Source organism: Loxodonta africana, chromosome 4, assembly GCF_030014295.1.
Source record: "Loxodonta africana isolate mLoxAfr1 chromosome 4, mLoxAfr1.hap2, whole genome shotgun sequence".
Taxonomy (NCBI): domain Eukaryota; kingdom Metazoa; phylum Chordata; class Mammalia; order Proboscidea; family Elephantidae; genus Loxodonta; species Loxodonta africana.
In genome coordinates this window covers 79,575,625-79,598,809 of record NC_087345.1, presented here as the reverse complement: position 1 = coordinate 79,598,809, position 23,185 = coordinate 79,575,625, and the positions used below count along the sequence as shown (strand labels likewise).

The following is a 23,185-nucleotide window of genomic DNA, read 5'->3' as shown; positions in this document are numbered from 1 at the left end:
GGAGGGCTTTCTGGTCAGCAGCCCCCTACAACTTTTAGCCTCAGAATCCTCCTCAGTGTAGCTCCCTGCTCCTTACTCTCCCACTCCCCGCCCACCCCCACCCCCACCCCGACCAGGCTCTGTGCCAGTCAGCTCTGAAATCGAAGGTCAACCTCAAGGAGAGGGTCTCCACCCATACCATCCAGGGATTCTCTAGAGACAGCAACAACAGAGAGCAGATTCCCTAGGTTCAATCTTAGGCAGGGAGAGAATGGGAAGATGGGAGAGGGCACATGATACACACTCCAGCCTTTCCTGAGAAATAACCACAGCATGCGCATATGCACACATACACACAATATCCTTAGGAATGCAAAGTAAACACAAGTGGACAGGTGATTTGAGCCCAGCAGGCAGTTTAGATGTACAGTGGAGCACTGTGTTCTTCATTCCAGCTGAGAAGAGATCTCAAAAGAAAGGAGTGCTAAGGGAAAGCAAGAATCCACATCTTACAAGATCCCCTCTGGTCCAAGGTCCTTTGACCTTCTGTGTCAGCTTCTTCTGCTTTCTGCTCACAATGGAGAGGCAATAAGGGGAGAGGAGTCAGGGGTAGTTATGAACACCAGGGTTCTGCCCTGGCCAGTTCCCCAATTTCTTTGAGAGATAATTGGCTCTCAACCCTGGCAGTCTCAGCTGGGAAGGTCCAGGGGGCCTGATCTTCTTTTTGGCCCCTGAAGAAGGGGTCCAGCTAAAGCAGGGTGAGCTGTCAGTGACCAAGCTGAGTGGGATTGGGGGTCACTGCCTGAAGAGTGGGATCCTGTATTCTTCGGAAGATGGCTGGGAAATTCTTCCCTCCGTTGCGTAGAACTTTCTTTCCCTCTTCAGTCGAGGTGCCCAAATGTCTCACAATGGGGTCTTCACTCTGGAAGAAAGGGTCCAGAAAAGTCCTTGCCTGCCTTTCAGACTGCCCCTGACTTCTAGACTCCTCTTTTGTCCTCCTGGCACTAAGCTGGGTTCAAAGGAAACAGAACCATTCTAGAAAGGTCTGTATCTTTGCAAATTCCCATAGGTCCCCTACTTACCAGCTCCTCCAGAGGCACACGCTCAAATAGAGGGTGCCCTTCAAAATGGGTGCACATCCAGTCATGTAGCTCCAGCACATCGGTTATGGTATATACCAGCCCCTGCATAGGCAAAGTCAGTGTAGACAGGGGGCTGCATGAATTTCAGCACTGAGATGACAGGAGTGGTGGCGTGAGCTCCTAAACCCACCCCCATGTGATTGTAAGGAAGGGTCCCTGAACAGACCACTCACCCCAATTCTCAGCACGTAGGCATATTCTGCCAGTAGTGTGGGACTGATGATTCGCCACTTGTGCTTCGTCCTCTTGAAATGTGGGTCCGGAAAGAGGAAGAACATCTTCGTCAGCTGTGACACAGGCGTGCACACACAGGATGATGAGGGCCTGGCCTCCATACTCCTGTCCTCCTACCAGCCTAACCCACCAGGGCCCTGCCCCACCTGGCCCTTTTGGAAGAAGTTAGGAAGATGCTTCATGGCATTACTACGGAGACAGGCGATGTTCTGGAAGCCACCTCCAGGAGCTGCGCGTAGGGCCCGAATCCGATCTTGTACATAGTCTGAAACCTTTACCCGAATCTCAAGGCCCAGGATCAGTGTGTTTGGGAACAGCGGTGACAGTTCCACTAGACACAGAAATAGGAATGCAATCATCAACCCAGACTTACAGGGGGTGTAAAGGGGTCAACACAAGAAAGGAAGCCTTAATCTGCAACTACCAAAGCCAGGAACAGCAAGTGGGTAACAGGGAGCTATGTACAGTAAGAGCTGTGAAAGCCAGAACCTGTGTAAGGAAGAAACCTGTCAGAGAAGGAAAACGCAAATATTTTCCACTAAACAGAAAGCGACAGAAGAGTGGTGACTGCACCCTACCAAAGGTGGAAAATTTCCGAGACCCAGTAAAACAAGGCAGTCCTGCTGAGTCCTGGCTCTCACAGGTTTCACTGTATATAAATGCCTCTATGCTAGAGGAGAGAACTAGGGGAGATACAGAAATTGTCACCAGAACTGGAAATGGGGGTTGGGGGGCTAGGAATACATGCTCGTTTGCAAATACGTTAAATTTTCGTATGTTGTCTCATTTCAGCCTTACGACACTGTGGTAAAATGTAAAGATGTGGAAACTGAGGGTGAAAAATGCCCAAGGTCATAGAACTAAGAAGGCTTAGAGTTGGATCTTGAACCAAGGCTTTCTGATTCAAATATCATGCTCTTTCTTTCTGTCACACAGTTATCTGCATGGGAAGATCTAAAAATAAGGAGCCAGTCCTGCATGCATGGCTGAGACAATACCGACAACACAAAACGATACAAGAGGGACCTGAAAACACAAGAGAGGAGCAGTAGGAATGAATTTTGGTAACGGGGCGGGGGGGGTGGGGGAGGGAAGGGGGTTAGAATCCCTGAGAAAGACAGTTCAGGATCACTGACCACAGTGGCTAATCTCTGATGCTTGTGCTGACCAGCTCACTGAGCCAGCACCTAGCAGGTGAAACGGCTCATGCAGAAATTGGGGCCAGGGGTGGGGCCAGACAGGACAACCCAGGTTCTAAGAGGCATTTGAGGCAGCCCCCTCCATTCTCCAGGGCAAAGTCCACAGACTCAGAGTGAAGAGAAGGTGGAGGCTCTCCACACTGATGTCACGGTGCCAGTGTCTGGTCCGAAGGGGAAAGGCCAACTATGGGCCCCACCAAACCTGCTGAAGTGGCAGAACCTAGGCCATTGCCTCTCCTTGCCCTAAAGAAAGGGCCAGAGTGTTACCTAACAGGCCACCATAGCCACAGCCTATGTCTGCAAACTCCACTTGGGCCTGAGGTCTCTCCTCTTTCTTATCCTTTGGGTCATCATGGCTCTGATTTTGGGTCAGTGGGGTGAAGAACTGTGGGTATAGCTCAGACCAGTCCATCTCCTCTGGCTTCACAGGGCTATTGGAGAGAAGACGTGAGAGATGTGAGAAGGTTGGTCATACAATGCAGAAGTGGTACTGTGTGTCTGGGGGGAAGTGCGGGTGGAAGGTGGGTGGGAGGAGGATTTCTCAAAAACTCTGTAACAGTAGGCCCTGTGGCCTCTAGGGGACAAACTGGAAACCACCCTTAACCCTCAGTGTGAATCACAGGCCCATCATGAGGTCCATGATTGCTGACCTGCCCAAGTCCATTTCTAGGCATTGATGTGCCTCTGGCTGGGACGGCAATTTGTTTCCCTTCTCCCAGAGACTAAGTCCCTGGGACCCTACTTTATAAATTCTGTCGGTCGGAGATAAAGTAATGTGTGAGCGGGACTGTGTGTGTCTTTTCATTAAATCCAACAAATGAAACCCAAAGATGGAAACGGCATAGCGCCTTTTCCATTTTAGTCTCAAGTAACAATTTCTTTCTCTTCCTATACCTGCACCGCTACACAGACTTCTTCCAGAACGCCACGCCCACTCCCAACCGGTCGACTCCGCCCCTGGCACACCTCCCGAACCCACCCCTAACAACACAGACGTCACCCGGATGATTCTCCCTGGTCTATCCCGGATTCTCCCCCACCGTCGCAGGACGCCTGGTCTCTCGACGCTTTATACTGGACTGAGCTGCCCTGGGTTGTTTTGAGAATCCGCCTTCCCTTCTCTCCCCCTGTCCCTGCTTCCTGTCCCGCTCACTCACTAGCGCAGCGTATGGTCCGCCATGGGGTTGGAGTGAGCACGTTGCCGGTAGTAGCGTTTCTGGGGCTGCGGGGCCTCTGCTCCGGCCGCGTCCCCAGTCTCGACTCCCGCCATAATCCGCAGTCCGGGGTTTCTCCACCGAACCCACGTGGGGACCGAGGAACGAGGCGCACGATAATGACGCAGTCAGGCACTTTGTGAGCAGGCCCCGCCCCTTAAAGACCCAAGCCGAATTCGGCTGGCTAGGCGGGGAGGGGCGAGTAGAGAAGGGCGCCTCCTCACCCTCACTCTCTGAGCTGGCAAGGCCAGGCCCAGGAGCCCAACCTCTTTTTTCCCTTAGCCTGCTTCTGCTTGGGTCTGGGTTGCTATCTGGTTGCAGGCGCCTGTGCGCCACAGGTGAGAGGGGTCTGGGGACCCCGCCTCCTATTGTGGAATTAATCCTCATTCCCTCTCCTCTCTCCCGGTCTCGGGCCAGTCTGCCTGGGCCGACCCGCATGGTCCGGCTTGGTTGTGCGCCGGGGACCCGGGCGAGGGAGGAGCGGCTCCTCATTCCACCTCCAGAAAATCAAACTGGAGGAAGGAGGGCAAAGTCGGGGAGGCGGGGCTCCGTGCTACCGGGACGCCGAAACGGCCCGCAGTCCCCACCCCCCGCCCCGCTGCAGATCAGGGATCCGAGCGAGGGACGTGGCGCCTGGGCACGCTCGGGCGGATGGCGGACCCGGGCCTGGAGCCGGAATCAGAGCCGGAATCGGTGTTCCCGCGGGAGGTCGGGCTCTTCGCGGACTCTTACTCGGAGAAGAGTCGGTTCTGCTTCTGTGGGCACGTGCTGAATATCACGCAGAACTTCGGTTCCCGCCTTGGGGTGGCAGCGCGCGTATGGGACGCGGTGAGGAGTGGGCTTCTCCGCGGGAGGGTCCGCGGGCGGTCCGGACTCCCAGCCTCCCAACGGGAATCATCCCAGCGACAGTTGTTTGTTTGTTTTTCCCCCCTTTTTCTGCTTTTGTCCCATAGGCACTGAGCCTGTGCGGTTATTTCGAGAGTCGAAACGTGGATTTCCGAGGCAAGAAGGTGATCGAACTGGGCGCGGGAACTGGCATTGTGGGGATCCTGGCTGCGCTGCAGGGTGCGTGAACTGGCTGTGCGGCGGGAGGAGGAGGTATTGGGGGGAGCAGGGGTGTGGAGAAATTGTCACTTTGTGGATTCTTGGGGGGAGGGGAGTGGTTTTGCCCCAGCCGGTTCCCTTCCTTTTAATAAACTTTTTTTTTTTTTCGTTCCCACCTGTGTGCCAGGCAGGGCTGATTGGCTGTCAGAGCACCCAAGGTGATTGACTGATTTGATGGCAGGAAATAAAAAAATCAGCAGGCTTTAGGAGAAGGAATAGTGTCTGGTTTTTTGCTCTTTGGTTGTTTCATGGAGAATGCTGGTCCTTGAAATCCCCTTAGCTTTGGACACTATCTTTTGTCAAAATACATATATGGGGATACCTTGTCAGGGGGACAACCAGAGAGAACTGCACTTATTACACCTCATGAGTCCTTTATAGCTTCATCATGAATATGTTTTCGATTCTTTAGGTTTTGATTCCTTGGGAGAACCAAGCTTATGGGTTTCTGAGGGTTAGGGTGTGTTTTGGGGGAGATGCGGGTAGGAATCAGGCACTGCGGAGTTGGAGAAGGAAAAGGTAAGGAAAAATTCTTAAGTTTTGTTCAGAACCAACAACTACAAAGGAAACAGTTTCTTAATTTATAATCTAACGGGCAGACAAATTCCACACCCAAAACAATCATTTAAACACAGAGTCATTTCCCTTCGAAAGCAAATTAATATATCCTTGTTCATAAGCAAAGAATTAGGTCACGTTAAGGGAAGTCTTGCCAGAGGTGGGCATTCATTTTTCTATTCCTTCAACCGACATGTATTCTGAGTCTCCTATGTGCCAAGCATTATGTTAGGTATTGGGGATACAACAATGGGTAAGATAGATTGCCTTCCCCCCAATGGCCTAGGGTCTAGTGGGGGAGATGGGGAAGATGTTACAGTACAAGAAGTATGGTTAGGTATGTACAGGGAGTAGTGGATACCTTTTGGCCATGTCTAACTTTGACTTCTTGGGACTCCATCAAGGGGAAGCTCTGTCAGAAGAGAAGAGGGTGAACAGTATGAACACAGTGGGATCAGAGAGAATGGGAGTGTCAACAGCAGTTTTTCCATGAGGCATGGGTAGATGAGAGGCAGGTGGTTATGCTAAAAAGGGGAGAAAAGACCTATAATATGGACAGGATTATCTGCCTTCACTTGCTCCAGGACTGGCTTTTCTTTTGTCCCCTATTCAGCTCCCAAGTCAGAAATCTGGGTGTCACCTGGTCTGTTGCCTTCGCCCTTCACATCCTGGCAATCAGCCAGTCCTGTGGGTTATATGTTCTTAATACTTCCCCAGTTGTCCATTACTATACCCACCAACTGTAGTTCAGACCACTGCTGCCTCCTGCCTGGATTTGCACAAGAGCCTTCATGCTTCCCCATGGGGAAGCTTGGCATGCCCAAACTAGATCTTTTGATCTTCCTTTCCAAAGCTGTTTGTCCCTTAGGTTTTGACATCTGATTGAATCCAACCACCCTCCACCCAGTGGGAAACCGAGCCATAACCTTTGACACATCCTTTTTTCTCACCTTCATATTCGTTGTTCAAGTTCTATTGATTTTATCTCCTAAATATCTCTTGAATTTTCTCATGTTTTTCCTTTTTCACTGACAGCTCCTCAGTCCAAGCCACTGCCATCAGTTGTCTGGACTGCTATACAGGCAGTCCCTAGGTTACGAACATTCAACTTGAACTTAAGAATGATAAATGAATGCCATAAAACCTATTATATTAAAAACTCAAGTTAAATACATACAATAGTTTGAATAACAAACACACTCACTACTTTGTGATGCTCATCTCATGAAAACATTGCGCAGTCTGGAAGTGTTTCTTAGGTGTTTTATATGCATTAAAAGAAAAGAAAAAACCCTTTGCTGTAGAATCGATTCTGACTCATAGCGACCCTATAGGACAGAGTAGAACTGCCCCATAGAGTTTCCAAGGTGGATTCGAACTGCCAACCTTTTGGTTAGCAGCTGTAGCACTTAACCACTGTGCCACCAGGGTTTCCTTTATATGCATAGAGAGGTAAAATACTGTATACTAAGATATTTCAGTAACTGACACTAAATAAGAACCACGTGTATCTGTTTCAACTTACTTACAAATTCGACTTGAAGACACAGCTAAGAATGGATCTTGTTCGTAACCCAGGTACTGCCTGTCATTAGCCAAACTGGTCTTCCTGCTTCTCCTTGCCCCTGCCTAGGCCTTCATTCCACCCGGTGATCAGACTGATCTTTCCAAAATGCAGCTGTAATCACATGCCTCCCCCACCTCCAAATCTTTCAATGGCTTCTCGTTTTCAGGATAGAATCAACACCATCAGCATGGCTCTGCCTCCATCTCCAGTCTCTTTCTGCCTCACCGCCTCCTATGCTCCTTGTGCTGTAGCCACATTGCCCTCTGTTAGTTCCTCAAGGCTACCTTGAGGTTTCCTTCCTTGAGGCCTTCACACAGGCTGTACTCTGTCTGAAACCCTTTCACTACCTGGTTAATGCATGTTATATAAATACTGCATTTTCTGCATATACCTTTGTTGTTGTTAAGTCCTGTTGAGTCCATTTTTGACTCATAACGGCCATATGTGACAGAGTAGAACTGCCCCACAGGGTTTTCTAGGCTGTAATCTTTACTGGAGCAGCTCGCCAGATCTTTCTCCCATGGAGCCTCTGGGTAAGTTTGAACTGCCAACCTTTCAGTTAGCAGTAGAACACTTAACTGTTGTACTACCAGATACCTATGTCCATGTATGTATCTCTGTATCTATATATCTATCTATTTGTGTATACATGTAACACTGTGTATCTATGTATCTACCTACATTTATATGCTGCAATTTCCCATATCAGAAAAAAAACTCTTGATCCTATATTTCCTTCTAGTTACCACCCATTTCTCTGCTTCATGTTGCAAAAAACTCCTCAAAAGAGTTAATACTTGCTGTCCCTAGTTCCTGTCTTCCTCTTTTCCTCAGTCCATCCCAGTCAGACTTGTGTCCCATCATACCCCCTCCACTTCAGTTGCTCTAGTCAAGGTCACTGATGATCTACCTGTTGTTAAATCCAGGGGTCAGCTATCAGCCCCTTACTTGACACTGCAGCATTTGACACTCCCTCCTCTTTGAAACACTTCTTCTGGCTTCCGAGGCACCACACTTTTGGTTTCTGCCTACCTTCCTGGCTCTCCTTTCCAGTTACCTTTTTTGGTTCTTTTTTGAGTGTCCTGGGCCTCAGGGACAGACCTTTGACCCCTTCCCTTTTCTGTCTACACTCATTCCCAAGCAATCCCATATCATTTTATGGCTCCGAGTGCCTCTCTATGCTGATGACCCTATGAATCTCCCATTTCTGTCTTGTTTGTATAATGTACTCTATATCTCCATTTGGTTGTCAGATAGACATCTCAAACTTAATGTGTTCCAAAATGAACTCATGATGTTCCTGTTTAAACCTGCTTTTTCTGTAGTCTCCCTCATCTAAATGAATGGCAGTTATGTCTTCTAGTTGGTCAGGACAAAAATCTTGGAGCCATTCTCAACAGGCCTCTCTCTCTCTAATATCTCATATCCAAATCTGTCAGTAAATCCTGTTGGTTCTACCTTCAAAAGATATTCAGGATCCAGCCATTTTTTAGCCATTGCTACTGTCCTGTTTTATGCATCACCATAGCACTTATGTCAAGAAACCTGGTGGCAGAATGGTTAAGTGCTTGGCTGCTAACTCAGAGGTTGGCGATTCAAAATCATCCAGTGGCTCTACAAGAAAAACATCTGGTGATCTGCTCCGGTAAAGATTACAGCCTAGAAAACCCTATGGGGAAATTCTGCTGTGTCACATGGGGTTGTGGTAAGTTGAAATTGATTATATGGCACCTAACAACAACGACAAAGCACTTATTACCATCTGATGTACAGTATATTTTTAAATTTTGTTTGTCATTGTCCATTACTTGCCACTAGATTGTAAGATCCATGAGGGGAAGGATTCTTGTCTGCTTGCTACACTGCTGTATTCTCAGCACCTAGCATATCTCAGGCATATAATAAATACTACTGAATGAATGAATGCTTAGTGCTTTCAACTGCTCTTTCTATAATGGTTATCATGATTATGATTTAGTAGTTACCTTTGCAGTACCTACTGTGTCTGCACCTGGAGAATGAAGCTCAAGGAAGGCTGAGGTTTCGTCTTGCTCACCATTGTATCCCCAACCTTAGTAGGTGCTCAGTACGTATTTACTGGATGAATGAAGCTTTTTGAAATGCTAATCTGATCATCTTGACCTCCTGTTCTACCCTAAAACCCATACCCTCAGGATCAAGTCTGAATCTCCTTAGCATGTCGTCATCACTCTCCTCTTTAATTTCACGTCTTGACACCTGTCTCTCTTCTATATCCTTTAAAATTTAGCCTTCCTTGAATGCACATGCTGTCTCACCACCAGGCCTTTGTACTTGCTCTTCTCTGCATGGAAAGCTCACCTGACTAACTCCTGCTTGTTCTTCAGGGCTCACCTTAGGTCACATCTTCTGGGAAGCTTTCCAGACTCGTGCAGGCTGGGCATGTGTCGGTGGAGGTGGGTGCATAGCCTGTCTCCAGCTTAGTCCTGCCCAGGCTTTTGCTGATGTCTGATTGTTGTGTGTTGGGCAGAGAGGTTGAAGATTAGCTCAGCGGAATGTTGTTGTTTTAGAATGTGGAGTAATGAGAATGGCAGTGGGTGAGGTGAAGGTTAGTGCAACTAAAAGCCCAAGTATAGACTTTGAGCTGTCAAGACATTATCCCCTAGGCTCTGAGGTCTCTGGACTTTCCAGGCAGGAGCCGAAAGCCCTCGGTTGGTCCCTCTGACTTGCATTTCTCCTCCTTCCTCTCTCTCAGGAGGGAATGTTACCATCACTGACCTGCCTCTGGCCCTAGAACAGATCCAGGGCAATGTCCAGGCCAATGTGCCAGCTGGAGGCCAGGCCCAGGTCCGCGCCTTGTCCTGGGGGATTGACCAGCATGTCTTCCCTGGAGACTATGACCTGGTGCTGGGGGCTGATATCGTGTACTTGGAGCCTACCTTCCCACTGCTGCTGGGAACCCTTCAACACCTCTGCGGGCCCCATGGTACCATCTATCTGGCCTCCAAGATGAGACAGGAGCACGGGACAGAGAGCTTCTTTCAGCACCTCCTTCCCCAGCATTTCCAGCTGGAGCTGGCCCAGCGGGATGAGGATGTGAATGTCAACATCTATAGGGCCAGGCCCAGGGGACCAAGACCTACTTGATGTTAACTCCTCTGCTCCTCTGAATCCCTTGTCTTAATGAAGGAGCTGCCATATCTCCAGAGCCATATCTCCAGAGCCATAAATGCAAGAACCAAAAAGGATGGATTTCCCTTCCCTCTTTTTCCTCCTTTTCTCTTTGTTCCCCCAGATATTCTTGGACATCCACAGGGAGGTGCCTACTTGCTAAAAGTCCAAGACCCTAGTAGTACTAGTCTTAGAGCACAAAGGGGGCTTCCAGTTCTTGTTCTCAGAGAAGAGTGGGAAGGTGTTCACAGTTTTTAGGTGTGGGGAGGTAAATGGGATGTGAGATCAGTGGCTGCTGATAGTCACTGATTGCTTCCAGTCCTGCTGTTGTCTGTTTACCCTGAATGGATTTTTTTTGCTAGATTCTATGGACTTTGTTAAAGGGAAAGAAATGAGCATTAAAGATTCCTGCATTTAAAGAACTCAGTTTTCTGCCTTGGGGCCTGAGAAAAAAGAAGCCTCAGACCATCCATTTTTTACTTCTAGAGATGGAGTCTGGCAGGAAGGCTCCATGGCTCTAACTGGATCAAGTCCTCCCAGCACTGAAGCTGGGGTTAGGCACAGAGCTGTCCTTTGGACTATAGCTCCTTCATCCTTTGTGGAGTTGGAGCCCTAATCACAGAACGTTACGCTGTGCAGAAGAACGTTGGACTGAGTACTAGATTCTTCTCGTCTTTGATTTTTCTTCAAGTTTCCAAGCCCCATCATTTCTTCCTTCCTAATGTGCTTTGCCTTCACCTCTTTTCAGTTCTCACTGTGGCCCTTCCAAAATCAGTTCTGATTAGCTCCTGCTGCCTGCAGAAGGAAGAATAGGCTCCTTTGCTGGGTACTCGGTCTATCCCCATGTAATTCCAATACTACCCTTCTGCTTCATTTCCTACTCCTATACGTGTTGGAACCTCTGGCCAGATTACAAACGGTCTATTCTTTTTCCCTAGATCCACACCAAGATTTGCTGACTTCTTCTTTTGTTCTTTATGATGATCTCATGCCTGGAAGGGCTATTTCTATCTGTCAAAATCTTCATTACTCTTCATGGGTCCTCTCACATGTCACCTCTTTCCTGAAAATAGCTTTTCCTGAGCCTCCTATTTGGATGTGATTTCTTTCTCCCTTGGAACCCTTAACTTGATTTAACAAGTTAACAGGATTTAACTTGTCTCGTGTAGTCATTTGTTTGCTCCTTACTTTCGCACTACTAGGTTGCCTATGAGGGCAGGGCTGTAACTTACTTATCTCTAATCCTGGTTGGAAACCCTGGTGGCGTGGTGGTTAAATGCTACAGCTGCTAACCAAGAGGTCGGCAGTTTGAATCCACCAGATGCTCCTTGGAAACTCTGTGGGGCAGTTCTACTCTGTCCTATAGGGTCGCTATGAGTCAGAATCGACTCGACGGCAGCGGGTTTGGTTTTTTTTTTTTCGCTAATCCTCGTGGGTGGTTTGAACCCACCCAGAGGTACTTGGGAGGACAGGCCTGGCGATCTGCTTTCAAAAGATCACAGCCTTGAAAACCCTGTGGAGCAGTCCTACTCTGCACACATGGGGCCGCCATGAATCGGAATTGACTAGATGGCAAATAACAGTCCGCTGAAGCCGAGCACAGTTCCTGGCACACAGTAGGTGTGCAACAAATATTTTGCTTATTCAACAAATATTTACTCTGTGGTTTTTTGAAGAGATTCCACGCCTACCTCCCTAGGGAACCTTGGACAAATTTCTGAACATGCCTGCCTACCTCACAAGTTTGTCCTGAATCGTAAATGGATAATAATATTGATAATGGATAATAATGAAGTGGATAATGAATAATAATAACGAAGCACATTAGAAATAAATGTAAAGCATTACCTAAGTGTCTGGTATCGTTATCTTTTTTTTAGCGTTATCATTTTGTGACAACTTTATCTCATGCCATCCTCCGTTTTACAGCTGCTAACCAAAGGGTCGGCAATTCAAATCCGCCAGGCGCTCCTTGGAAACGCTAATGGGCAGTTTTACTCTGTCCAATAGGGTCGCTATGAGTCGGAATCCACTCGACCGCACTGGGTTTCTGGGTTAATGAAGTGTAGTCTCAGTAGACCAAGTAGGAGAGGCGACTCTGCCCCTCCGGCCGGTAGGTGGCTCCATCCTCGTTTGGCGCATTCGTTTGGAGAGGTTTGGTCCCACTGCCACGCCGTAGGCCTGTCGTCTCAGGTGCGCCGGCCTGAGGAGTGCGCGGCCCCGGGAGAGATGTTGCTGCTGCGGTCGCTGCGCCTCTGCTTGGTCGCGTGGAACGGACGCCCCCCGGTGAGGGGGTCCTGGCCCTGGCACAGACTCTAGAGTCAGACTTCCCTTTCCTGCAGCTCTCCCGTGCGGCCTGGGCGCTCCCTTCCCTTCTCCCGGCTGCCGTTCAACCCCATCTCGTCCTTCCTCGGACGGCCTTCCTTTGCTGTCCAGACCCCGCGAACTGCCTTTCGCCCACCTCCCGAGCCCCCGCTTCTCCTTAGAGCATCGCCGTGCGCATATGCTTCCCACCCCCTAGGGGTCCTCGTTGGTTCCCGCCTCTCATCCCTTTCTCCTTGTTATCTCCAGGCGGGGCCCCTTCTGCTTCAGCCGCCCCAGCCATGGAACACGTTTCATGTGGGGCCCTCGCTGTCTGACTCGGCTTCCAGCAAGGAGCTCCTCATGAAGCTGCGGCGGAAAACGGGCTACTCTTTTGTGAACTGCAAGAAAGCTCTGGAGGCTTGTGGCGGGGATCTCAAAGAGGTGTGTGTGGTGGAGAAGGTAGGGCGGTGTGCTAGGCCCGACTTAACACTCTAGGGAACAGAAATAATGCCTAACGCTTTCTGACCCGTAAGACTTAACTGAATCTCAGCTTTTGTCTGACTTGGAAGCAATTGACTCAGGATTCCAGGGTTAACAAACGCTAGTCCATGGAATTCCAGAACACTTAATTGTGCTCATGAGGAATCTGTAGATAGATCAAGAGGCAGTCGTTCAAACAACAAGGCAATACTACTTGGCTTAAAGTCTGGAAAGGTGTGCGTCAGGGTTGTATCACCATACTTACTCAATCTATGCTGAGCAAGTAATCAAGAAACTGAACCATGTGAAGAAGAACGGGCATCAGGATTGGAGAAGGACTCATTAACAACCTGTGATATGCAGATGACATAACCTTGCTCACTGAAACTGAAGAGGACTTGAAGCATTTACTGATGAACATCAAAGACCACAACCTTCAGTATGAATTACACCTCAACATAAAGAAAACAAAAATTATCAGACCTGGACCAATAAGCATCATCATGATAAATGGAGAAAAGATTGAAGTTGTTAAGGATTTCATTTCACTTCGATTCACAATCAACACCCATGGAAGCAGTGGTCAGGAAATCAAAAGATGCGTTGCATTGGGCAAATCTACTGTGAAAGACCTCTTTAAGATGTCACCTTGAAGACCAAAGTGTGCCTGACCTAAGCCATGGTGTTTTAAGTCACCTCATACGCATGCAAAAGCTGGATGATGGATGAGGAAGACCGAGGAGGAATTGATGCCCTTGAATTGTGGTGTTGGTGAAGAATATTGAATATACCATGGACTGACAAAAGAAGGAAAAAATCTGTCTTGGCAGAAGTACAACCAGAATGCTCCTTAGAAGCAAAAGTAGCGAGACTACATCTCACATACTTTGGACATGTTATCAGGAGGGCTCTGTCCCTGGAGAAGGACATCATGCTTGGTAGAAGGTCAGTGAAAAAGAGGAAGACCGACCCCCAAGGAGATGGATTGACACAGTGGCTGCAACAATGGGCTCAAGCATAACAACGATTGTGAGGATGACACAGGACCAAGCAGTGTTTTGTTCTGTTGTACATAGGGTAATTATGAGTCAGAACCAACTTGAGGACACCTAACAACAACAACAACGTTCCATGCAAGACCTTCCTCCTTTTTCCTGCTGCTTGGAGTGGAGAGAGTTTGTGTGAGCTTTAGAGTTAGAGGCACTAGGTCTTAAATATGGTGCCCTCACGAACCCTGTGACTTTAGACATCTTTCTTAATCTTTCAGAGTTGCAGTGTTCTCGTCTGTATAATGAAAATACTACTCTCTGCCCCCTAGGGGTGTTGTTAAGATTAAACTTACTCAAAGCATGGGGTACAATGGCTGATATTTGCCATTTGGTGGTAGACAGCAGTAAGTGACAGATTAGTTTCTATTATAGAATTTAGGAGAAACACAAAGAATCAGGGAACCTGAGTATATTTTAGAGCCTCATCCAGTTCTAAATTCTGTGATTTTGTCGTTTGCCCTTTTTCTTTACAATTTGTAGGCAGAGAGTTGGCTCCACAAGCAGGCCCAGAATGAGGGCTGGAGCAAAGCTGTCAAACTCCAAGGGAGGAAGACTAAAGAAGGCTTGATTGGGCTGCTGCAGGAAGGAAACACAACTGTGTTAGTAGAGGTGAGTTGTCAGAATTCTGGATACCAGAAACAGTAGTCTTGGGGGTGGACTTGGTATTCTAAAAGATGTCTGTTTGAGAACAGTAAAGATAGAATTAAACCTGTGAGACCTCAGTTATTAGCTATGAATTCATTTAAGCAGAGAATTGCATGGGTATGTCCATGAGAAAAGCCTTACCAGTCTAAAATATTACTCCTAACTGGGACTCTAGTGTAGCCTTACATCTTGTCACTGTTTATTGGAGCAGTTAGAGTTTAACGCTAGGAATTATGTGAATAGAGAGTAACTGTTTTAGAGGAGGTTTGGGGACCATAATTGATGAAGAATCAGATATGATTAGAGAGAGAAGTGGCTGTACAAGCTGATAACAAAAGTGATTTGGAGTTGGAGGTGGCTGAAGAATGAAGTAATTATGTCGCCATGGGCAAGAGGTGAACTTGTAGTGAGTCCTTCAGGGACATTAATGGAACTATCTTCTGAATGTGTAGGTCATTGCCAACTCATTGGCATAGCTGTAATCACTTCATTCAGTTTCTGACCTCAAGCTAGCAGAGGAGTTGTGGCTTTGAAATTCTAGAGTCATTTATATCTGTTTTGTTGAGTCTGCAGCTTGTTTACCTTGGTTTACTTTTAAGGCATTTTGAGAAGCTGTCAGTAAACACCTTATATAGGAGCATCAATTTGTTCCCACAGGTAAACTGTGAGACAGATTTTGTTTCCAGAAATTCAAAATTTCAACAGTTGGTCCAGCAAGTAGCAGTTGGAACCTTGCTGCATTGTCAGAACCTAAAGGATCAACTGTCCACATACAGTAAAGTGAGTTTGGGGGGTTGTCTCCAGCATGATGAACTTGTTCTGAGTCTTCGTACTTGCTGTTCCTAATTTTTTCAGATATTCTCGTGTCTCACTTCCTTACTTCATTCATGTCTCTGTTTAAATGTTACTTCCTGTAAAAACGGCATGGAGGCGGTGCCTGACCTCCTCTACCTTCAAAAGGAAGAAAGAGAGTCAAGAGCAACAGCCCAAGGCTGATTCCTATGAGGCAGGGATCAGGCATGCCTACTGTCTTTGCCATCTTTACCTATTCTGACACCAACTGTCCCTCACACGGCACACTCTACTTTCTGCTGGGTTCAGTAATTCATTGCAATGGCCACACAGAGCTCTGAGACCATACTCACAGTTATGGGGTTTATTAGGGAGGTAACAGGTTACATACAGCTCAGGCTCAGGAACACTCAAGGATACAGTTCTTCCATCCAGACAGCCTCTTCCCATCCGAGCTCAGAAGCACACCTCTCCCTGGCTGTCATTCTCTGTCCAAAGGCATTCAGCTTTCTCGCTCCATAGGCCAGGAAGGAAGCTCACTGCATCCTTTCCTGCCGGTCAGTCCTGCCACCACTTCTCACCATCTTCCGGGTCACAGCTGGCTCTCCTTTAGTCTCCTGTTTCCAGGAGCTTCTCGCACAGGGATTCTGGGTCCAAAGGACATGCTGGCTCCTGGCTGTTCTTCCTTGGTGGTGCTGGGATTCTTCTCCTTCCAGCCTCTGGGGTGGCTCATTTCAAACCCAGCAGGATGGCAAAACTGACCAATCCTTTTGGTGGCCCATGATTACCCTATCACACAGTCCCATATAGTCATTTGGGTGGGAGTTTAAAGACCATGGCTAGAAAGGCCACACAAAATCGATCCATGGGTACTGCACCTCCTCGGAAAGGAATGCCCTTTTTCCTGGTGCTCTATCCCCTTAGTCTTCATTCATTCTTTTTATTATGGTGCTTATCTATTGCATATTTATTGATTTGTTTTTATTATGTCTTTCTCAGTAGAACGTAAGCTTCGTGAGATCGATTGTCATCACTATATCTCTAGTAAAAGAGAACTGGGCCCAGCACTTAGTTGGGGCTCAATAAATTTTTGTTGAAGCGCTTCTAAATAGAGAGATTGAAGAAGACACAGTTCAGGAGACTAAGCGTTGTCCATAGAAGAACCAAAGAAGGAATTGTATCAGTTTACTTTTGGTTCATCCTTGTTTTCGAGGCAAAAATTAAACTATGGTTCACATTAATTTTTTTGGTTTATTACCACCTTCTTTCTCCTCTTTATCCTTCTTTTGACATCTCTTAGTAAATGTAATTATTACTGCATTAAGTAAAAAAAGTCATGTCAAATGGAAACTGTGATGACATTATTTTCTAGAATTGTATTGAGTATATGACTAAGCATTCTAGTGTTAGCTTTGCTGGTAACACCATGTGTAACCCTGGCCGTTCACTTACTGACTATCTTTTTCTGGGCCTCTGTTTCCTTATCTGCAACAAGGGGCTTTGGTTTAGATACTCAGGTCCCTTCTAGTTGGGACTTAGTCTTTAGTTTGGCTTTTAGTTTGAATTTTTTAACTTTTATTTTGTTTTGAAAAAAATCATATTTATGGAAAAGTTGCCATAATCCTACAATAAATTCCACTGGACTCTTTATGTAGAGTCATTGTTAACATTTGAATGCCCAAATTATCCCTGAATTTGGCCATTGGGAGCCTGTTCAAGCTGACTGATGTCCTTTTGATGTGTTCTCATCATTTTCTGAACATATCCTAACTTTCTGATGTAAAGATACTCTGGGCTTTTGTTGTGCTTTCCTTGCCCCAACCATGGGACTGGCCGCTTTTCTAAGGAATGGTAGTGGGGGAGTGGTATTAGAAACCAAGATCTGGGTTACTGAGATGTCTTTGCTTCTTTGCTGTTTTAGCAGACAGAGCTAGGAAGTGTGTGTGTGTATGTGTGTGTTTCAGTTCCAATCCAGCACTACTTCCCCTCTCCTTTTTTCTATTTTTGTATTTTTCTTCTCCCTTGTTGAGAAACCTGGCTCCTAGCAACTTCAGTATGTTTACTTATTTGTTCACTGTTACAATATGCACAAAATTGTTTCAGAGTTGTTATACCTGGCCGCTGCAAATAACAAACTTACCAACTGGAAGAATTCTTTGTAGTTCTTTTTGTCTTTATATTGAAGGTATGTGGTCAGAGGACTCTGTTGAAAGTAATTTGGTTTATTTATTTATTTTTTTCGTCTATGAGATTATGTTATTTATTTGAAATACGGTTAGAGTCATGTGTTTGTTTAGTCAATTTTTAGTTTTTCCTCCAATTCCTTGTTGAGTTTACTTTTCCAATATGTAAAACATTAACAAGATTCCAAAAGTTAAAACTATAAAAAAGTATACTCAGAAGTTTTACTTCTTCCTCTTCTCTCCCTTCTTGTCCATTCCCATCTGCTCCCCTAGATAACCAGTTTCATTGGTTTCTAGCTACGCTTTCAGTGTTTCTTTTTACAAGAATAAGTGTGTGTGTGTGTACTAAATATGTATATAATATACTAAACATTCTAGTCTTAGCTTTGCCAGTAACTCCATGTGTAACTCTGGCCATTCGCTTACCGACTGTCTTTTTCTGGGCCTCTGTTTTATTATTTGCAGCAACGGGCTTTGGTTTAGATACTCAGGCCCCTTTTAGTTGGGACTTTGTCTTTAGTTTGGATTTTTTTTTAACTTTTACTTTGAAAAAAAATCAAATTTATAGAAAAGTTGCCATAATCCTACAATAAATCCCACTGGACTCTATGTGGAGTCATAGATACAAACACACACAAATAACTTCTTATAAAAAAAAAAAAAAAAAAAACCTGTTGCCGTCAAGTTGATTCCGACTCATAGTGACTCTATAGGAAAGAGTAGAACTGCCCATAGAGTTTGCAAGGAGTGCCTGGTGGATTTGAACTGCCGACTTTTTGATCAGTGGCTGTGGCACTTAACCACTATGGCACCAGGGTTTCCGCTTATACAAATGTAGGCCTAATACGTGTATACGCTTTTAATTTGCTTATTCCCCTTAAGGATATATCCTGGGGTAGGAGGGAATATATCCTGGAAATACCCCATAGCAGTTCATAGAGATCTTCTTCTGTATTTTTCCAGCTCATAGTACTCCCTTGTGTAGGTGTACAGTGGTTTATTCAACCAGTCTCCTCTTTTATTTGGGTATTTAGATTGTTTACAATATTTTACAATTGGAAGTAGTGCCTCTGTAAATAACTTTGTGCTTATGTATTTTATATTGTTGGAAGTGTATCTTCAGGGTAAATTCCTAGAAATGGGATTGCAGAGTCAAAGGATAACTGTATATATGGTTTTGTTAGATATTGTCCAATTTCCCTCCATTGGATTTGTGCCATTTTACATTCCCACCAGTAATCTGTAAACCTTCTAGTTTTCATATTTTATGATTGTATGAAAATATTCTTCCTTACTCCTAGGAAATTGTATTCTAAGATGTTAGACTGAAGGATAGAAGTGGAATGGAATTGGGGATGATTCAGTGGTAGAATACATTTTTGTAAAAATAGACCTGTTGCCAATTTTTAACGTCCTTGGTTTAATGAAAATATCAATTTATACTTAGTCATCTGAGAAATGGTGGCTATTTTTCCCTATTATCTTGATAATTTGAGTAGTGCAGAACTGGTTTGTGTTTGTTTTCTTTGTGCACTCAGGGCTTTCTGAATTCCACTGAGCTATCTGAACTTCCAGCTGGGCCTGACAGAGAAGGCTCTCTCAAGGATCAGTTGGCCCTAGCAATTGGTGAGTATTTGTAAGGATTTTGGAAACTGGAAATTAAAGACCGGATCCCTTGGTGTTCCTCCAAATCTGGATCAAAAACTATAAGTTCCTGTGCCCATAAGGATCAGACAGTATAAATGTGAGAAGCAGGCCATGTGTTAGATGCTAGGGAGCAGTGGACACCCTGAAGAGCTTATGCTGTGCTAAAGGAGTCAGCCAGTACCAAGCCCTAGTTAATTGTTATCATGGGAGAAATGGGTCCCAGTGTTGTCTGAATTTCCAAATGCCTTTAAAAAATTTAGATTTGTATGTAAAAATCTCCTAATTTTTAGCTGTTTGCAACTAAAATTATTTTGAACTGTGTGCAGGCCATCACTGTGCTGGCCAAACAAAGCATAACTTTAGGCCAGAGATGCAGAGATGGCCCTCTGACTTCCACTTGGCTACGTTGCTGTACATCTTAGGAGAAATAGTACATTAAAGGTCATTTTACCTTTTTTATAAAGGGACTCAGGAAAATTTAATAGCACTGTCTTTAGGAATTTGACCTCTTAAAAAAAAAAAAAAATCTGGTCCTGAAATTGTGAAGGTCCGTTCTCTTAGAGCCCGCTGGCTGTAAAAACCATACCTGGATCATGGTGGTGGGACTAGTTGGGGATTTTCCTTTCTTCCTACATGTCCTTGGTGGATGGAGGGAAGTAGGCCTGGGGTTGGAGCTTGCTGGGAATTTAACTGCTTATCTGAAGTTTCCAGGCAAGGCATTAATTCTGTTCTTATGAAGTCACGCAGTGTTTATGATGACTCGGTGAGTCAGGATGAGAAAGCAGGCAGACAGCAGCGTATGGAGGCTTATTAAGAAATCCTGGAAGAACTGGGTGCTTTAGTCTTGTCAATTTCTGGGAATTAACTATTGGGTAGATCCTTTGAGTTGTTTTAAAACTCATTTTGGTTTCTGGATAGTCCTTTTTCATGACTTTTAGATATACCTATAGCTAATACGGAGCCCTGGTGGCATAGTGATTAAGATCTGTGGCAGCTAACGAGAAGGTTGGCAGTTTAAATCCACCAGCCATACGTTAGAATCCCTATGGGGCAGTTCTACTCTATCCTATAGGGTCGCTTTGAGTTGGAATCAATTCGACGGCAACGGGTTTGGTTTTATAGCTAATACGGGGATATTTATCCAGGCCCCTTTGTTGATTCTGCCTTTTGGTGTATTAGGACTTCTTTTAGAGGGAAACAGTATCCTGGGAGTAAGAGGGAAGCTAAAGTCCATTTTTGGTTCTTAGAAACAGCTCTGAAAATGTAATCTTTTTATTTTTGATAAGAGAAGGTTGAAACTATCATTTGACATGGGGTTTTGGATTTTCTGGGGCTGTCACTTGTGACTTTTTCCTAATCAGAAGTTGTTTGTGTCAGTTACAGTGGTATTAGGGAGGAATAGTAATTGGTGGGAAAAAGCACTTAATTGCCTTGGAGTCAGATCTGAGTTTTAATTCCAGCTCTACCATTCATTAGCTATGTAACCTTGGGCAGATTACTAAAGCTCTCTGTAAATAATGTAGTAATAATGGGCAGCATTTGAATGCCCACTATGTGGCAGACACTGTAATATGTGTTGTTATGTATTAGTCATCTAGTGCTGCCACAAGAAATACCACAAGTGGATGGCTTTAACAAAGAGAAATCTGTTTTCTCACAGTCTGGTAGGTTACAAGTCCAAATTCAGGGCGTCGGTTCCAGGGGAACGCTTTCTCTGTCAGCTCTGGAGGAAGGTCCTTGTCCTCAATTTTCCTCTGGTCGAGGAGCTTCTCAGGTGCAGGGACCCTGGGTCCAAAGGACGTACTCTGCTCCTGGTGCTGCTTTCTTGGTGGTATGAGGTCCCCAACTCTCTGCTTGCTTCCCTTCCCTTTTATCTCTTGAGAGATAAAAGGTGATGCAGGCCACAACCCGGGGAAACTCCCTTTACCTTGGATCAGGGAGGTGTAAGGGTGGTGTTACAATCCCACCCTAATCCTCTCGACATAAAATTACAATCACAAAAGGACAACCACACAATACTGGGAATCATGACCTAACCAAGTTGATACCCATATTTTTGGGGGGACATAATTCAGTCCATGACACACATGTTATTTATTTCTCCCAATTACCCTGGAAGGTAGATGGTATCATCTCCGTTTTACAGATGAGGTAACTAAGCATGTGGTATTAGTAAATAGGGTTATGTCATTAAGTCACTTGCTGAAGGTCGTATAGCCAGTGGTAAGATGCAGAACTGAGACCTGAGCGTAGGGTCTGTCTGACAGACACCACAGCCCATGTTTTTAAATGCCACAGTGCCTGGCACAGAGTTGGTGCTTAGTAAAGGTACTCTCCAGCCCCTACCCTGCACCTACCTTTTTCTCTTTAAACAAAAACTGAAAGTGGTCTCTCTCCATCTGGTAGCAAATCCAAATGCAGAAGGACTGTTTGTCAAACCTGGCCTCCTATGTGCGTATTTTGGTGCTACCACAGGCATCATATTCTGGTGGAGCGTTGTTTTTTTTGTTTTTTTTTTTATAGGGAACCTGGGAGAAAACATGACCCTTAAACGAGCCGCATGGGTGAAGGTGCCATCTGGGTTCTACGTTGGTTCTTATGTTCATGGAGCAATGCACAGCCCCTCGTTCCACAACCTGGTACTGGGAAAGTACGGGGCCCTGGTCGTCTGTGAGACGTCTGAGCGGAAAGCAAATCTTGAAGACCTTGGTCGCCGCCTTGGGCAGCATGTGGTGGGCATGGCCCCTCTCTCTGTTGGCTCCCTGGACGATGAGCCTGGGGGAGAGATGGAAACCAAGATGCTGTCCCAGCCGTACTTGCTGGATCCCTCTATCACTTTGGGACAGTATGTGCAGCCCCAGGGGGTGTCTGTAGTGGATTTTGTACGGTTTGAATGTGGTGAAAGCGAAGAGGCAGCGGAGCCTGAATAGATTCCAGAGACTTTTGGCCCAGGAGGAAATGTTTATTCTGAGCTCTGGACATCATTGCAAAAAGAAGTTATTTCCTAAGCCTCTTAAAACCTAGAATTCGCTTCTTGGATCAGGCAAACACATGAGACTATGTTGGCATCTCCTGCCTGGAAGGGAGATGAGAGGGCAGAGGGGGCCAGAAACTGGCCGAATAGATACAAAAAGAGAGAGTGGAGGGAAGGAGTGTGCTGTCTCATTATGGGGAGAGCAATTAGGAGTACATAGCAAGGTGTATATAAACTTTTGTCTGAGAGACTGACTTGATTTCTAAACTTTCACTTAAAGCACAATAAAAAAAAAAAAAAAAAAACCCTAGAATTCATTTTCTAGTTCATAATGAAATTATATACTTCTGGCTAGAGTTATTAAATAAAATTGTTTATATAATAAAGAGGGTAGAATCATTTTTTCTGGGTGCCTTACCTGTGACAGATTTTCAAAAACAATGCTTGGGCCTTATTGAAGTAACTGACAGCGTCTGGGAAAAGAGGCATCAACAATTGCACCGCTGTTCCCTTTAACATAGATTTATTATGGTTCCCTAAAATTTCTAACTCACCCATTCTAGCTTATTCCTTCTATTACATAGAACGATTTTGTTCTGCTTCCACTTTGTGACATGTTTGAACTATACTTCTACCCTGGAACTTCCCCCTTAACACTGCTTCTGCCACATGAATTCCTTTGGAATTGCTGATTCAAAGTTAGAGTTGTCTGGAAAATGTGGCTTATTTGTTGACGTCTGTAGCATGCTTTGAAGGCACTCTGCAGTGGTATACACACTGGTTCTGGCTTCATTACTGAAATTAACAACACATGGCCTTGTATCTCTTGGGTAATGGGGTATGGGTGGGTGGTACTGAGGTTTCCTGGATAGCTGTAAGGCAGGTTTTGACATTCTTGTGCCAGAAAAGGAATTACAGTGGCCCAGTTATCCATTAGAGCCCTGGTGATGCAGTGGTTAAGAGC

At 45.6% G+C, this 23,185-nt stretch overlaps 3 protein-coding genes across 5 annotated transcripts; 2 read left to right on the top strand and 1 right to left on the bottom strand.

Moving 5' to 3' along the window:
- Nucleotides 1–118: 118 nt before the first annotated feature.
- Nucleotides 119–3,983, bottom strand: METTL1 (methyltransferase 1, tRNA methylguanosine). 2 transcript variants are annotated; one of them, XM_064283971.1, is made up of 6 exons: nt 3,712–3,983; nt 2,822–2,985; nt 1,502–1,686; nt 1,295–1,366; nt 1,062–1,163; nt 119–901 (listed from the first exon to the last, which is right to left on the bottom strand). In XM_064283971.1, exons 1-6 carry the CDS (start codon nt 3,822–3,824, stop codon nt 746–748), a joined length of 792 nt encoding a protein of 263 aa, XP_064140041.1. In that variant the 5' UTR covers nt 3,825–3,983; the 3' UTR covers nt 119–745. The 2 variants fall into 2 exon arrangements, with proteins under 2 accessions (XP_064140041.1, XP_064140040.1); XM_064283970.1 differs by having other exon boundaries at nt 120–901; nt 1,295–1,408.
- Nucleotides 3,984–4,306: 323 nt separating this feature from the next.
- EEF1AKMT3 (EEF1A lysine methyltransferase 3) lies at nt 4,307–11,994 on the top strand. Its single transcript, XM_003405570.4, has 3 exons — nt 4,307–4,596; nt 4,722–4,833; nt 9,732–11,994. The coding sequence occupies exons 1-3, from the start codon at nt 4,420–4,422 to the stop codon at nt 10,121–10,123; spliced, it is 681 nt and encodes a 226-aa protein (XP_003405618.1). The 5' UTR covers nt 4,307–4,419; the 3' UTR covers nt 10,124–11,994.
- A 305-nt stretch (nt 11,995–12,299) lies between these two features.
- TSFM (Ts translation elongation factor, mitochondrial) lies at nt 12,300–22,542 on the top strand. Of its 2 annotated transcripts, none has more exons than XM_010598402.3 (6): nt 12,300–12,433; nt 12,719–12,910; nt 14,461–14,589; nt 15,283–15,405; nt 19,139–19,226; nt 21,771–22,542. In XM_010598402.3, exons 1-6 carry the CDS (start codon nt 12,377–12,379, stop codon nt 22,175–22,177), a joined length of 996 nt encoding a protein of 331 aa, XP_010596704.1. In that variant the 5' UTR covers nt 12,300–12,376; the 3' UTR covers nt 22,178–22,542. The 2 variants fall into 2 exon arrangements, with proteins under 2 accessions (XP_010596704.1, XP_003405619.1); XM_003405571.4 differs by having other exon boundaries at nt 12,301–12,433; nt 12,719–12,892.
- Nucleotides 22,543–23,185: the final 643 nt, after the last annotated feature.

Bases quoted from the DNA above. Each gene is read 5' to 3' on its own strand.
- EEF1AKMT3 (XM_003405570.4), top strand. From the start codon at position 4,420: ATGGCGGACCCGGGCCTGGAGCCGGAATCAGAGCCGGAATCGGTGTTC. The intron at 4,597-4,721 runs GTGAGGAGTGGG...TTTGTCCCATAG, and splicing joins CAGCGCGCGTATGGGACGCG to GCACTGAGCCTGTGCGGTTA. The intron at 4,834-9,731 runs GTGCGTGAACTG...CCTCTCTCTCAG, and splicing joins GATCCTGGCTGCGCTGCAGG to GAGGGAATGTTACCATCACT.
- TSFM (XM_010598402.3), top strand. From the start codon at position 12,377: ATGTTGCTGCTGCGGTCGCTGCGCCTCTGCTTGGTCGCGTGGAACGGA. The intron at 15,406-19,138 runs GTGAGTTTGGGG...TTGTGCACTCAG, and splicing joins AACTGTCCACATACAGTAAA to GGCTTTCTGAATTCCACTGA. The intron at 19,227-21,770 runs GTGAGTATTTGT...TTTTTTTTATAG, and splicing joins TCAGTTGGCCCTAGCAATTG to GGAACCTGGGAGAAAACATG.
- METTL1 (XM_064283970.1), bottom strand. From the start codon at position 3,824: ATGGCGGGAGTCGAGACTGGGGACGCGGCCGGAGCAGAGGCCCCGCAG. The intron at 1,164-1,294 runs GTGAGTGGTCTG...TTGCCTATGCAG, and splicing joins CCTACGTGCTGAGAATTGGG to GGGCTGGTATATACCATAAC. The intron at 902-1,061 runs GTAAGTAGGGGA...CCTTTCTTCCAG, and splicing joins GTGTGCCTCTGGAGGAGCTG to AGTGAAGACCCCATTGTGAG.